Below are 15,639 nucleotides of genomic sequence, written 5' to 3' on the forward strand. Positions count from 1 at the left end.
ACTAATGCTCTTGTGGCTGAATGGAAGCAGGTCCCCGCAGCAACATTCCAACATCTAGTGGAAAGCCTTCCCAGAAGAATGGAGGCTATTAGGGAAGCAAAGTGGGGGGACCAACTCCATATTAATGCCCATGATTTTGGAATGAGCTGTTTGACTATGTCCACATACTTTTGGCCATGTAATGTAATCAAAAGTTTAGCATTTGTCCCATACTCCTAGCACACAATGACTACATCAAGCTTGTGACTCTACAAACTCGTTGGATGCATTTGCAGTTAGTTTTGGGTTATCTAAATACGGATACTGGTCACTATTACTCTTGTTTACATGTATATATTGCCATTAGTGTTTATATATTCCAGCTTCCAGTCACTTTTCAACCCTGTTTACATGTCCAGTTGAAGTCGGAAGTTTACATACACTTAGGTTGGAGTCATTAAAACTCGTTTTTCAACCACTCCACAAATTTCTTGTTACAAACTATAGTTTTGGCAAGTCGGTTAGAACATCTACTTTGTGCATGACAAAAGTAATTTTTCCAACAATTGTTTACAGAGATTATTTCACTTATAATTCACTGTATCACAATTCCAGTGGGTCAGAAGATCACATTCACTAAGTTGACTGCCTTTAAACAGCTTGGAAAATTCCAGAAAATGATATCATGGCTTAAGAAGCTTCTGATAGGCTAATTGACATCATTTGAATCAATTGGAGGGTGTACCTGTGGATGTATTTCAAGGCCTACCTTCATACTCAGTGCCTCTTTGCTCTTTGCTTGAGAAAATCAAAAGAAATCAGCCAAGACCTCAGAAATACAATTGTAGACCTCCACAAGTCTGGTTCATCATAGGGAGCAATTTCCAAACGCCTGAAGGTACCACGTTCATCTGTGGCAACAATAGTACGCAAGTATAAACACCATGGGACCACGCAGCCGTCATACTGCTCAGGAAGGAGACATGTTCGGTCTCCTAGAGATGAACGTACTTTGGTGCAAATCAATCCCAGAACAACAGCAAAGGACCTTGTGAAGATGCTGGAGGAAACAGGTACAAAAGTATCTATATCCACAGTAAAACAAGTCCTATGTCGACATAACCTGAAAGGCCGCTCAGCAAGGAAGAAGCCACTGCTCCAAAACCGCCATAAAAAAGCCAGACTACGGTTTGCAACTGCACATGGGGACAAACATTGTACGTTTTGGAGAAATGTCCTCTGGTCTGATGAAACAAAAATAGAACTGTTTGGCCATAATGACCATTGTTATGTTTGGAGGAAAAAGGTGGAGGCTTGTAAGCCGCAGAACACCATCCCAACCGTGAAGCACGGGAGTGGCAGCATCATGTTATGGGGGTGCTTTGCTGCAGGAGGGACTGGTACACTTCACAAAATAGATGGCATCATGAGGATGGAAAATTATGTGGATATATTGAAGCAACATCTCAAGACATCAGTCAGGAAGTTAAAGCTTGGTCGCAAATGGGTCTTCCAAATGGACAATGACCCCAAGCATACTTCCAAAGTTGTGGCAAAATGGCTTAAGGACAACAAAGTCAAGGTATTGGAGTGGCCATCACAAAGCCGTGACCTCAATCCTATTGACAATTTGTGGGCAGAACTGAAAAAGTGTGTGTGAGCAAGGAGGCCTACAAACCTGACTCAGTTACACCCACTCTGTCAGGAGGAATGGGCCAAAATTCACCCAACTTATTGTGGGAAGCTTGTGGAAGGCTACCCAAAACATTTGACCCAATTTAAAGGCAATGCTACCAAATACAAATTGAGTGTATGTAAACTTCTGACCCACTGGGAATGTGATGAAAGAAAAGCTGAAATAAATCATTCTCTACTATTATTCTGACATTTCACATAGGAACTGAATGGTGAATAATGACTGGAGTAATTCTCTTTCTATGTGAGTAGATGATGATGAGTGAGAAAGTCACAGATTTACAGATTTAAATCAGTTACAGATTTAAACCTGAGACTTTTTGGTTACGGGCCCAACACTCTCAACCTCTAGGCTACATCATTCATCATGATTATCCCACAATCATAGTAACATCCACATTTATGTAGAAGTGTTCACAAACATCTTCTATAATAAAAGTGACTCCAAAATGACACTATACATTATTCACCAGTCACTTCCTATTGGACAAAACATAATCTGAAACACAACCAAAATAAGATGCAAATGCATCTAACAAGTGTGGAGAGTCACAAGCCTGATGTAATAATTGCATTAGGAATATGGGACCAAATACTACATTTGACTACTTTAATACACTATAAGTGAAATTTGTCCAGGTACTTAGGTCAGCTCCCACTTAGCACAGTCAAAGCTCTTTTCTGTCTTGGCACCCCAATGGTGGAACCAGCTTCCCCATGAAGCTAGGACAGCAGAGTCCATGCCCATACCCAACAATGTCTGAAACCCTACCTCTTCAAAGAGTATCAACATCTCATGTTCACCTTACAGCACCACATGCAGGCATGCCCTGGAAGAAAAGGGGGCTGTCTATATAGAAATATGGTGATGGAAGTGTTTTTTTTATGCCTGGGGCCTGCGTCTCCATACCTTTGGCGAGGTTCAGTAGGACATAGGAGGTGCTCTCTGACCGTTGCAGGTCATGGAGGACGGGAGGGGGGCTGGGGGGCATGTGAGGGCTGCGGGGGTGGTGGTGCACCACCATGGGGCTCCGCTCTGCACCCCCAAACTCTGAATGGGACGGAGACCTTGCTGACACATGGCTGAGACCACCCTCTGAGGAATAAAGTAACAGATTACATTAGTGGACTGGTTAGTTGCCTGAGGACCAATGATAAAGCAGGTTCATAGAGAGATTTAGTCCAAGTGGGACTATATAATACGAAAAACACAAGGTATTTTTATGGTAGATTGTCTATGATGATTTCCAGTCATTCTCTTCGATATCTGTCTCATGCTATCTGTCTGACCTGTCAGACCCAGCTGTGTGCACAGGGAGCTGTCTGCAGGAGCCAGCAGGGGAAGGCAGACGTGTTTGGGCTCCGAGTCCTCCAGACCCTGCCCCAGAGGTATGGATGCGTTCTGGACAAACTGAACCAGCAGCTGTAGAAGCAGAGGGGGAAGTGAGGCAGAGATAATCTATCAAACTGTTATGTAGCTAAGGGTGGATCTATAAGTGCAAATGGAAGACTCCAAATAAATACAGCCATGCATTCACGTTGGCAGGTGAATAGTGTGTTGTTACCTCAGGTTTGGAGTCAAGCTCATCTGACAGCATGGATTAGGCCTTGAGAGATCTGTTGGGATAAATCAAACTATGCATTAAACTGAGGAGGAATTTTCATCCTTACACAAACTTATTGTACTTTACTGTCCATTACTTACCCCAAAAATGAGCTTTTAAGTGAGATGTCCTATTAGGGTTGGGGTGAGAATGATCATCTCGGTTTCATCAGTTTCCAATGCTTTCCATTCATGAAGTCGTCATAAACCTAAATAGATTATATAAACCTCTTTGGTTGAATGACTTGTTGAAGCTAGCAACCAACATCTCAACAAAAGTGCGTGCTGGATACAACGTCTATTAGTTAACTGAGCTGTTTGTACGTAAACTCACTATGAATCACAACAAGCTTTGCATAATCTTTGAAAGCTAACAAGTTAGCCGGCTAACTAGCACAGCCTCTATGTTTAGCTAATGCAACATCAATAATGTTGGTTGGCTGCATAGCAAGCTACCACCACCACCAGCACAGCAGCTACTGTTTCTCCAAACAGAATATAGCTATGTTACCAATTATGATAGATTGCCGTTGTGTTACTTACTGGTCAACACTAAATCCACAGAGTTTCTAAACACAGAGACGCAACATCGCGAGACTTCCGGGAACGCTTGCGAAACAGACCAAACAGACCAGGCCGAGGTTTGGAGAGTTGAGAAATGTGAGAAGTAAAAAAAAAATTTCCTTAGTTGGTCATTTTCTCGAAATCTAAAGGAACAACCTAGATTCGAGATAATATTTTAAGTATTTCAACATATCATTACTCCACCTTCCTGAAAGTGACAAACTGACAAGTTTTCCTTTTCGTCAAAAAAACACTATATCGAAGGAGTGCCTTTGATTTAACAGCCTGCACTTGGAAATTCCGCACGAGACGACCGTTAGACACGATGACGTAAAACTGCGCATGAGCAGCTAGCAATCATCGCCTACAACCGTGATCTGGGATTTCTATTGGCTAAGCAGTTTCTGGCTCTCTTCACACTGTACGGAATTTTTCCATTCCCATTGCAGTTAAAATAAATGAAGTGTATCGAAAACTGTGGCTATTTTAACGTTAGCCGGTGAGTTTGTTAACATTGCAGTTAATAGCTTGCTAGCTTCTTATGCCAAAACAAAGCTTCTCAACAGTCAATCTACGTCGCACATCTACACTACAATCAAAACACTAAGACAAAACATGAATTACTAAAGATTAATTTAAACGTTTTACCCTGTTTTCTTAATTGTACATCAAATAAATGTACCAGCCAACCCAATTCTACGGCACTTCTTGAGAGACAAAACTGGTACTTCCGCATTTCAGTTTTGGAAACGGCAGTTGATATCTGCTGGTTGCTGTGTGGTCAGCTGTAGTCTCGCGTTGCCAAACCTCCAAAATCTAGTCGTCACGCCTCCCCTTCCCGTTTAGAGAAACCTGCTTTTCGAGCAGAGGCTTTTTTAATTATTTCAGGGGATTTTAATGAAACACCCGATGCACCTGCTGATCGTTTTCCTCCTAGAACGAGTCAAAGCCCTCAAAATAGCAATATTATCACTACTTTATGCAATGATCTCTGTGTTGAGGATGCCTGGCGTTATTTCAATCCGGATGCAAAGGGTTATACCTGGACCAACAAAAACTATGTCACGTAAATCTAGAATATAGATTTATTCCTAATTTCCCCCTTTTTGTTCCAATTTGTTATAGATGTAGATCATCAGTTACCTCCTTTTCTGATCATCACTTGATTTCTCTGAGTTTACAAGCTACTAAAAAATCCAAAGGTACTCGAGGATATTGGAAATTAAACAACACACTTCTTAAAGATACTACTCTCATTGAAAACATCAAATCGTTAGCTAAATATATTTTTGCAAGAAAAGACTTGAGTCATGGAAGTAGATGGGAATTTTTCAAATATAGTCAGAGTGGTAGCCATTAAACGGGCCAAAGAGCTGATGCACTTAAAGAACCTTAGAGAAAAAGAGATGGCAAGCTTGATAGTTTTCTAAAGAAAGATCATCTATCTGAAGAAGAGTAGTCTGTATTCAAGTCTTTACAACTAGAATTAGAACAGCTTTACACGGATCTGTCAAAGTGTACCTTTGTAAGGTCAAGAGCAAAATGGACTGGGAAAGAAACACTAGTTACTTTTTTGCACTTGAAAAGAGAAACTACAAAAGAAAATCTATAACTGCACTCAAAATGTACGATGTTTATGCAAAGATCCCATTACGATATCATCATTTGTCAATTCCTTTTATGAAAACCTTTACAGCTCTCAATTTCAGGAAGATGGTTGTGAAAGCTACATTTGCAACATTCAGAATTATGTCCCTGTAATTGAGGATGATTTCCACTCAGTTTGCGATTCACCTGTGTCAATTGAAGAAATTAGAGAGGCTCTGAATTCAATGAAAAAAGGGAAATCACCTGGCCCTGATGGCCTGTCAGTTGAATTCTATAGACAGTTTTGGGAGTTACTAGAAGACCCTATTTTAATGTTTCAAGATTCCATTAAAAGTGGGGAAATGGTCTCCACTATGAAACAGGGCCTTGTTTCATTGATTCCGAAGCACAATAAAGACCCTTCTCTCATTGACAATTGGAGACCAATTACTTTATTAAATATTGATTAGAAATTGATTGCTCTGGTTTATGCCAAAATATTAAAGAAAGGAATAGAAACCATTATAAATTAGACTGAAACAGGATTTATGAAGGGCCGTCACATAAGCTCTAACATTTGTTTAGTCTTGGACCTTATAGGTTATTCAGATGCAATTGACTCAGATGCGGTTGTCTTATTTTTGGACTTCTGTAAAGCCTTTGACACAATTGAACATGCATTTCTCTTTAGGTCACTTAAATTTTTTGGATTCGGTGAAAATTTGATCAAAGTAATTTGCATGTTTTACAAAGATATAAATAGTTCTGTGTTACTAAACCTTAATACTTCCAAAAGATTCAGTATCAACAGAAGATGCCCAATTTTGCCATTTTTATTCATTTTGGTTGTGGAACTTCTATCTCTAGATATTCTGAATCATGCAAATTTGTATGGCTTAAACATTTTTAACAAAGAAAACAAAATTTCCCAACTGGCTGATGATACTACTCTTTTTTTAAGAGACAAAGACCAGGTCGCCCATGCCCTTAATACTATAACTGCATTTTCTATTGCATCAGGATTAAAACTGAATGTTTGTAAATGTGAAATCTTATGTTTATTTGACTCTGATGATAAAGAAATAGAAAATATTCCTGTAAAGGACTGTGTTAAATATTTAGGAATACATCTGTCAAAAAAACACTTAGTCAGACAACATTTGAATTTCTCTCCTAAAATTAAGAAAACCAAAAATAGATTTTAATAATTGGCTACAAAGAGATCTTTCTATACTTGGGAGAGTACTTCTGTCCAAGGCAGAGGGACTGTCTTGTTTTGTGTACCCCTCATTATCGTTATGTGTAAATCCTGCTACTTGTAAAGAGATCAATAAGACCTTTCTTGACTTCATCTGGAAAAATAAGTCTCACAAACTTAAAAAGTCAGTCCTTTCTAATAAAAGACCTGAAGGCGGTCTGGAAGTGTTGGATTTTGTTGACATAAATAACACTTTCAAGATCAACTGGTTGAAAATATGTTTTATCAATACTGATTCAATATGGTATTTCATTCCAAATAATGTGTTTAATAAGTTGGGAGGTCTTCAATTTTTACTGAAATGTAATTATATATATGGCTAGGTTTCACCAACAAGCTTTAATGGCCTGGAAAATATGTTTCCTGCACAATTTTTCCCCACATAAAGCTCCTTTGTGGAATAATTCAGACACAACTGTAAGGAATAAGTCATTGTTCTACCCCAGCTGGCATGAGAGGAATATTGACTTTGTTCTTGATGTTTTCGACAACAGGGGTAATATTCTCACATATGAACAATTTATAACATTGAAAGAGTTTCCAATACCTTTCAGAGAGTTTATTTCTGTGGTCAAAGCCATTCCCAGTGGTCTAACTACACTAATGAAAACTCATCTTAGCTTTGGTAATGATCACAAAGTTTATCCAGAACTCAGATTGGAAGGCGTGGGCTTGAGAAATCTTGTTGTAATAAATATATAAGACAAATTCTTCATTCACAAAACCAACTTACACCAAGAGGAACATTTTTCTAGAACATGCTTATTCCTGGTAAAGGCCTTACAAATATTGTACACCAAACAAAGTTAAGAAAGTGCACTTTAAAATTTTACATAAGATATATCCATGTAATTCTATGATATTCAAATGTAGTGGCTATTGATGATATCTGCGTTTTTTTGTCAAAAAGAAGATGAGAATCTGTCTCACTTGTCATTTAATGTAAATTTGTGTCAGAATTTTGGGAAAACCTTGCAAAATACTTATTTACCATTATGAACACTACCCATGTTTTTGACATGAAAGATATAATATGTTACTATTGCAACGATAACAAGACCATTGAAATTATTGTGATTTTTTTTTATTCTTGTTGCCAAATACTTTATACATAAACAAAAATAAAACAATTCTATACCAAAATTACACTTTTTTTTATTGACTGTAACTATTTTATTAAAACATTAACCCTAGTGAATAATAACAAGAATACAATTTTCCTAAATCATTACAATAAGATTTTTTCAGAGTGATCACCAATTGCACTAGAATTGTTTATTTTTTAAATATTTTTAGTTTGTTTTAGTATTTTCTTGTTAATACCTGCATTCTGTTTTGTATGATGTAAGAATGTAAATTGTTGATCTGTATTTTGAATAAAAAACATTAAAAATACAAATTTAATAAAAATAAAAAGCCTGCTTTTCGACGAGCTGTTCTAAATTCGTGGTGGCAGTGCAGCCTTGGCAAGACATTGTGACCTAACCTTTTTGATTGATGTAGTTGTATTTGTTAAAAAATAAGTAATTCGTGGTGGCAGCTGCTGCGATACAAATAATCGAGTATCCCACAAAAATAGTAAAAAAGACGAACAAATTGAACAGGTACTTTTCTCCTGAACATTACATTTTGAATTATACTGACTCCTACTGCCACCACGAATTACTTATCACTCCCTTCGCCAGTAGGAGTCAGTATAATTCAAAATGTAATGTTCAGGAGAAAAGTACCTGTTCAATTTGTTCGTCTTTTTTACTATTTTTGTGGGATACTCGATTATTTGTATCGCAGCAGCTGCCACCACGAATTACTTATTTTTTAACAAATACAACTAAATGAATCAAAAAGGTTAGGTCACGATGTCTTGCCAAGGCTGCACTGCAGCATCTACTCACAGGTATTATCCCACTACTGGACAGCACGGGGGATTTGACCTGCTTCGTTTCCGACCTGGGCCGGTGCACCCCTCCTTAGACAACCTGGTGGTCCCGGGCTCCCCCAGGATCACCATGTCGATACCGAACTTAGCGTGGACACCCGTTCGACATAGCGTGCTGCAGCCCAGAGCTCCTCAGCTCACTTGATCCACCAACCTCAGCCTCCCAGTGACTTGGATTACAGGCACATGCCACCGCGCCCGGCGAGAAACTCAGCTGCAGGTAAAGATGATAAAGGTAGGATAATGTAGCGTAATTTCGAAGGAAGGCTGTCGACAATAGATATCGGTGTACAGCCCACTGCAAGGAAGAAGTTAGCTGTAGCTTATAATAAAAGGTTTAATGTTTATTGGACAGTTTAGTTCCGTCTCTGAAGTCTATGTCAGTCTTGTCAAAGCAATGCATTTGATGTGTATTCATTTACTGATCATACAGTATGTGTGACAGGGTAGTAGCTAAGGCAGTCTTTCCGATGCCACCCTGATTAGTTAAATGTATAAAAACAGAGAGGAAGAGGCTACACTCGACTACTCTCCATCTTTACTTTTATCTCAACAAAGGCAGAATACAGTTTTTAACCTTTCTACTGTCTGGGTCAGCTCTAAAATAAATGTAAATTACTTTTTGAAACAAGTACAGCCTTCGTATGTAAATATGGACTTTCCCCTCTTGTACCATGCTTGTAGTGTTGACAGAGTGTGTAGAGAAGGTCCATGGAGTTGGTGGAATCGCCCTTTAGTTTATGGCCACTTGCGCAGCTGGCCCAGTGCGCTTTAATTAGGTCAGGTGGAAATGGCTGCGGAGCGCACGCTTCAAACCTATTGCGTTTCAAGTCAGTTAAGAACAAATTCTTATTTACAATGACAATGGACATGATCACGGCCCTACAGATCATCACAGGCCAAGTGTGCCATTGACATGTGGTTAAAATGTAACGAAATGACATGTACGTATGAAGACAAACCTGGAAGGATGACATTTGAAACGTAATTATTATTTGCTGAATTGATCAATCCTGATATCAAACTGATTGAGATGACTGATTGAATAATTAATAACTGGTTCGATTTATTTGCATTATCATTCTCGTGATTATGATTAAATGGTTATGATCCTAAATGGCTCAGTCATGACTCCTATTGATCTGAATTGCAGAATGACCTAATTATGTTCATGAGAATGATTGTTATGATTTGACTTTTGTGATTATGCATTTGGTTGGATACATGTTATTCTGTTTCCTTTGTTATACAGCACAGACAAACTACCCAGTAAACGTACTACGTTGTGGTTAAAGGAATTCCTGCCTCAGTCGCCTCCATTCCTTTCAGTCACCTGACCTGTGACCACCTTTACTATTGTCAGTCATCCTAGTGTGTGTGTGTGTGATCTCATCCATCTTCTCTGCTCAATTATATTGACTTAGATATTATCGTGCTTCATCACCACAGACAGAGACCATGTTCTTGGAAATAACGTTTATTAAGCAAGCAATGTATCTTCTAAAAAAAAAATGAACAAAAAGCAACACAAACACAGATACTGCATTTTACTAACCACCATTCAATTAAAGGATCGTGATTTGCATAGCTGCAACAAAAAAAATGTGTTTTAGGAAGTCAACATCATGATGGATTTATTTTTCTGCAGCTTTTACAAATGTTATAATTTAAATAAAGAATAGTAATACAAAACACTGGTACAGAATCTGTTAAGCATTATTTTCTAATTTTGTTATCAGTCACAAGCTACTACTGCTGTGCTATTGAAACATTGAGCTTATAATATAAATATAATTACATTTCATTCATATCCTTGCGATGAGGAGGCAGGATATCAACGGTAGAAAAACAGCTGCCAACATTTAAATATAAGACAAACTTTTACAGTTTTTACCTATTTGAACTGTGGTAGCAAGCACATACAGGTGTAATGCAGTTCTTATAGATGAGAAATTCAGGAAGCTCAAGTTTTAAAATGGCTTCCCTGAGGCCTATTACTACTTACACTGAAGATAACATCTACTGTTATTTGCATTTTAGGCTGTAAAACACAAATTATATCACCTTCTTTGCATTTGTAACAACTTCGAGGCACTCCAATGCTTTGCAGGACTAAATAACAAGATATGTCACTAAGGTCTACTGGACATCTGACAGTCTGTCTTCTAATGGAGAACTCCTTATTTGAAAAAATACATAAAGTAATTGAACACCACATAATCAATTGTCTAAATAAGGCCATGAAAGTAACATAGGACAGGAAGATATGATGCTTGGTCTATTACAAAAACACAATCGCAGGTTTAAAAATAACTTAAACCTCATGATAAATTGTGCCAACTTAGTCTTACTTGGGAGTAACTTCCCATGCAAATACAATACAAGGTTTTAAATAAAGTTCAGCTTTTTGATAAGGCCTTGAAAAAAATTTCTTACATCAGTCTTTGTTGTTTAAAAAAATGCTTTGATGAACAGAATCCTCACTGGAGTCCTGAAGGAGTCTTTAGGTAAATCAGTGTCTTTCCTTGTCCAGAATCCATGAATTCACAAAGGAAAAAAGTATTCTGTGTTGCCTGCTTTCCATTCTTAGACATTTTACAGTGGAAACCTACTGGCTATTTATTGTAAAACATATCGTTAAAGATCTTCATTTGAAATTTAGACCATACATTTGAATTTTGTTTGTTTGTTGGGTTCAGTTCAGGTACCCATTCTAGCACTCTCACTAACCATACCACGCAAGCTTTCCTCAAAATAGGCCTATTTTACTCAGCATGCCCCATTTCAAGACATAACTATAACTGGTTAAAGTGTCAGTTGGTGGACACTTACAGCTTTCAGTAAAACAGCCCCCTATGGCTTATCTCAGAGATACCCAGCATGACAAGCACACTCATAACATGATGCTGCCACCACAATACTTGAAAATACAGAAGATCAACAACATTTGCATTCACTCCACATTACTGGCCTGTATGACAAATTGAAAAGAAGGAAGCCTGTTTACACTTCAAATACACTTCAAATCATCCATTCTGTTTGCAACAAGGACGTTGAACAATACTGCAAGACAACACAGCAAATAAATATATAAATAAACTTTTTGGCAGCATCATGTTATGGGTATGCTTGTCACCGACAGGGACTAGGGAGTTTGTCAGGATCAAAATAAATATTAAAGGAGCAAAGCTCAGGTAAAAAGTTAAAGGGAAACCCGCCGCAGTTTTCTGATAACCTACGCTTGGAAGTTTTATTTTTTCTACGGGACAATAAAACAAAAGTTAATGTCGAAGAAACACCAGAATGGTTCTCTTTTTTTCTTCTTCTTAATTTTAATCTCTTTTTCTCCCCAATTTCGTGGTATTCAATTGGTAGTTACAGTCTTGTCTCATCGCTGCAACTCCCGTACTGAGTCGGGAGAGGCGAAGGTTGAGAGCCGTGCGTCCTCCGAAACACAACCCAACCACTGCTTCTTGACACAATGCCCACTTAACCCGGAAGCCAGCCACACCAATGTGCCGGAGGAAACACCGTACACCTGGCTACCGTGTCTGCGCCCGGCGTCGCTAGTGCCCCATCAGACAAGGATACCCCTGCCAGCCAAACCGTCCCCTAATCCGGACGATGCTGAGCCAATTGTGCGCCGCCCCATGGGTCTCCCGGTCTACTTTCTCTACTTTCAATATGAAAATGTGGAGTAGATCGGTAGGGAAAGAAAATTGATTGAATTTTAAGGCAGCAAAATGTGAAGACTGTGCAAGGGGTGTGTAGACTTTCACTGGAATCAAAGTAGTGCACTAGAATCACAGTAGTGCAGTTTATGGGGAATAGAGTGATTTCATATTGTACAGAAGCCTCCCATCCAACCTGGCCTGGGGTAAGGCAGGCAGGCTTTAGTATAGTATATAGATATATATAGATATATATATATATATACTGCTAGTAGAGACTACTGCTAGTATGTAGGTCAGAGTATATGTCTATGTGATCATTGTGGGCATATTACTGCCAGTCTAGCTGCCTCAGCCTCCCCCACCTCAACTCTACCCAGTCTAACAGATGAAACCCCGCTTTTACTTAGTTCAAATCTAATCTGTATCCGCCTTTAAGCTGCTCTGCTGCCCACTGCCTTTCTCTTCCTGCTCTTCCTGGAGGCTGGTCTGCAGCTTGCTCCAAATGCTGGTATCTCCGGTCTGCAGGGCCTGCAGGAAGAGGTTGGTGTGCTCCTTGAGCCGGTCCAGTTCTACCTGGGTCCTGCGGTTCTGACGAATCAGGTCCTTGGTACTCAGGGTGATCTCCAGCAGGCCAGACTTGGACAGGATGTTGTACGTGTTGCAGAAACGTTTGCGCTTTATGTCATGGTCATCGCCATTGTCGTCGTGGTTGCCGTCATCGTGGCAGCTGTTGTCGTTGGTTGTGGCGACGGTGGGTTGTGGGAGGGAGAGGGTCTTGGTTTTCTCAGGGACCTCAGAGGTGAGGGTGTCTGAAGGGGTTACGGTTAAGGCAGGGGACAGGGCTGGGGAGAACTCTGATCTACTGACGGCGAGAGAGGATCTTGCAGGGCTGCTGCAAGCACTGGAGTGTGTGAGGGAGGGGGTGAGCCTATGCTGGGGAGAGGGGGACAGGGAGCTAGAGGGAGAGGGGAGACTGGGAGTACTGGAACCAGAAGAACCACAGCTAGAACTACTAGACTGGTGCCTCTGATGTTTGTTTCTGTGATTGTGATGGTGTTCCCGGTGGCTGGAGGCCGAGGGGGAAGAAGAGGGGAAATAACAAGAGCTTTCTCTCCCAGAGGAACTCAAACTGTCTCCAGGGTGAGGGGCGATCTTCGGGTAGGACCTGAGGATGGGAAGATACTTCTTGGGGCGCCGGCGTTTGGAGGAGGCCTCCTTAGGATTGGATGTGGTGCAGTGGGAGACCACAGGGGAGACAACAGGCTGGACGAAGACCACCTGAGGCTGCTGGACCATCTCCACAGCTGGGCTGAACCCCCATGGCTTCTGAGAGGGAGGGTTGTTCCTGGGCTGGAGAGAGAGAGAGAGAGAGAGAGAGAGACAGACACAGACACAAAACAGAAAGATTAGTTCATGAGCAATAGTATAAGAGAGTATCACAAGGCTCAAGACAGAGGACACAGTCAATCACAATACAGACTAGCCCATGAACAATACTTTAAGTATTATAGAAGGCTACATAGAAATCAGTCCCAATACACAGATTAATAATCCATAACTAGGAAAAAATAAGGTGGAAAATGCAAAGACAGAATGTTCTTACATCCTGGAAAATATATATATATATATATTTTTAAATGAACCATCAAAGTAATACAAATAAAATCAGACACTCCAAGAAATCATGAATAGCTACAACTTCACTGATGGTTTAGAGGGACATTTCTAACATACCTGTTTTAGGAGGACATTTTTCATGATAATGGGGGACATGTTGGAGTAGGACCCCCCCACCACAGCTAGCTGTGAGGGATGAGACCCCGATGCAGGCCGCTGAGCCTCTCTCTTGGACACAGTGCGAGATGAGTCCTCAGAATCTGTCAGGTCTATGGTGCTGGCATCTGTGGAGGGAAGGGGGAGAAGATCGATTCAGTGTTTTTCGGGACCAGAAAAATAGAGACAACTTCAATGATAATGTGGGGGAAGACAGTTGGGAATCAACAAAGGAAAGTATAGTAGAAAGCACCTTTCGAAGCTAAAGATGATGAAGACGGTAGTAAAGACATCAGAACGAAGGGACTCAGTGAGGGACTAACCTGAGAAGCCCGAGTCTCTCTCCGAGTCTGTTCTGGAGCTTCCAGACTTCACGGTTCGTAGTTTGCCCATGGTCCTAGATTGCCCTTCTGCTTTCCTCTTGGTACTAATCATCTCTGTTTCTTTTCAATGGTCTTGTCAGTCACTCAGACTACTACACCCACATCAGTGTAGTAGAATGGATAGGAAACCTGGGATGCACCCCCCCCAAAAAAAATCTGCATTATTATATGGTTAGTTATTACATATCTATTGCAACTCCTTCCGTGTTGTAGGGGCGCAATACTCTTTCTATTCTGTTAGAATCTAGCCGTTTCTGTGTCCCTCCTGCTAGGATTATAGTTCAGTAGCTAGCTGCAGTTTTAGCATAACAGCTAGCTACTCCAATTTCTGGCTTTTGAAGTTAGCTAACTAACGTTGGCTACTTGATTGTTACAGACCACTAGCTAGCTATACCAACTACGTTAGCATGTCTGAATGCAACGTATCTAGTTACATCTTTCCTTTGGACGTATTCGCTAGCAACGATTACAATACAGAACAACGCATAGACATGATTGAAACAATACAAATGTAGCCAACTTCGTGTCCTTGCCCAACCCTAGCTTGTGGTATGTCGTCCGCTCGCAGTCTCCGCCACAGTCTGTCGGTCTGGTGTGAGTGTGTAACGTTAGTCGGCAAGGTAAAGCACACATGTACGCGGGACTAGACTTCTGGTACACTCCTGCCAGCCAGCGCACATGCAGCGAGGAATTCCAGGAGAATCCGACGTGATTTTTCTTGATCGAGACGGTGCAGCAACACCACAGGGAGTGAGTGAGTAGCTAATGTTCCGAATGATCAACAATGTTCTCCCGGCAGTGAGAAACCGGATGGGACACGATAGTCTAGTCTAGAGTCTTTGTACCTCACCTATCCATATTTAGAAGTATGTGGGCGTATCGTCGTGTTCTAAGTATTTTTTTTTGCTGTCTAGCCCACCCACTACTATATTTCACCCGTATGCCATCTGACGACATTGTGTTCAACAGTAAACTATGGGAGTTGTACCAAAGATAGAACAATGACACATATATTTCACCGGATGTATAAATATGAAGCATCCGCTTGGCCTTTCCAAATACGGTAGTGAGAGGAAGCCCTTCTGGCTGGCAGTGGGAGGAGATGGAACGAGATGGATTGTGGCCGACCTTCTGCAAATGTTCTCATCGATGAAACATTTGATCCCAATGCAGTTTTCTGTTTC

At 40.3% G+C, this 15,639-nt stretch overlaps 2 protein-coding genes and 1 long non-coding RNA gene across 9 annotated transcripts in view; 1 reads left to right on the forward strand and 2 right to left on the reverse strand.

Annotated features, from left to right (window-relative positions):
* Positions 1-4,626, reverse strand: part of LOC115174499 (zinc finger protein 410) — a 21,017-nt gene extending 16,391 nt beyond the window's left edge. The window contains exons 1-5 of one of the 2 annotated variants that reach the window (XM_029733097.1): positions 4,490-4,626; positions 3,380-3,486; positions 3,240-3,291; positions 2,965-3,097; positions 2,585-2,770 (exon numbers count right to left, since the gene is read on the reverse strand). In XM_029733097.1, coding sequence (XP_029588957.1) covers positions 2,585-2,770; positions 2,965-3,097; positions 3,240-3,272 — 352 coding nt within the window. In that variant the 5' untranslated portion in view covers positions 3,273-3,291; positions 3,380-3,486; positions 4,490-4,626. Of the gene's footprint in view, positions 1-2,584; positions 2,771-2,964; positions 3,098-3,239; positions 3,292-3,379; positions 3,487-3,820; positions 4,448-4,489 lie in introns of those variants that run through there. The other variant, XM_029733098.1, reaches the window with a different exon arrangement.
* A 3,827-nt stretch (positions 4,627-8,453) lies between these two features.
* LOC115174503 (uncharacterized) lies at positions 8,454-10,318 on the forward strand. Of its 2 annotated transcripts, none has more exons than XR_003871788.1 (2): positions 8,454-8,845; positions 9,878-10,318. It is a non-coding gene; the product is annotated as an uncharacterized LOC115174503 (long non-coding RNA). The 2 variants fall into 2 exon arrangements; XR_003871787.1 differs by lacking the exon at positions 8,454-8,845 and adding an exon at positions 9,165-9,609.
* Positions 10,319-12,302: 1,984 nt separating this feature from the next.
* On the reverse strand, positions 12,303-15,459 carry LOC115174501 (CLOCK-interacting pacemaker). Of its 5 annotated transcripts, none has more exons than XM_029733107.1 (4): positions 15,306-15,459; positions 14,396-14,584; positions 14,034-14,200; positions 12,303-13,649 (listed from the first exon to the last, which is right to left on the reverse strand). In XM_029733107.1, the coding sequence occupies exons 2-4, from the start codon at positions 14,505-14,507 to the stop codon at positions 12,714-12,716; spliced, it is 1,215 nt and encodes a 404-aa protein (XP_029588967.1). In that variant the 5' UTR covers positions 14,508-14,584; positions 15,306-15,459; the 3' UTR covers positions 12,303-12,713. The 5 variants fall into 5 exon arrangements, with proteins under 5 accessions (XP_029588967.1, XP_029588966.1, XP_029588964.1 ...); XM_029733106.1 differs by lacking the exon at positions 15,306-15,459 and adding an exon at positions 14,994-15,299; XM_029733104.1 differs by lacking the exon at positions 15,306-15,459 and adding an exon at positions 14,976-15,299.
* Positions 15,460-15,639: the final 180 nt, after the last annotated feature.

This window comes from Salmo trutta, chromosome 35 (genome assembly GCF_901001165.1).
Source record: "Salmo trutta chromosome 35, fSalTru1.1, whole genome shotgun sequence".
Lineage (NCBI taxonomy): Eukaryota > Metazoa > Chordata > Actinopteri > Salmoniformes > Salmonidae > Salmo > Salmo trutta.

Coding starts and splice junctions, on each gene's coding strand:
- LOC115174501 (XM_029733107.1), bottom strand. CDS start 14,507: ATGATTAGTACCAAGAGGAAAGCAGAAGGGCAATCTAGGACCATGGGC. Junction 14,201..14,395: donor GAGAGACTCGGGCTTCTCAG/GTTAGTCCCTCA, acceptor TTCCCTCCACAG/ATGCCAGCACCATAGACCTG. Junction 13,650..14,033: donor AAAATGTCCTCCTAAAACAG/GTATGTTAGAAA, acceptor CTCTCTCTCCAG/CCCAGGAACAACCCTCCCTC.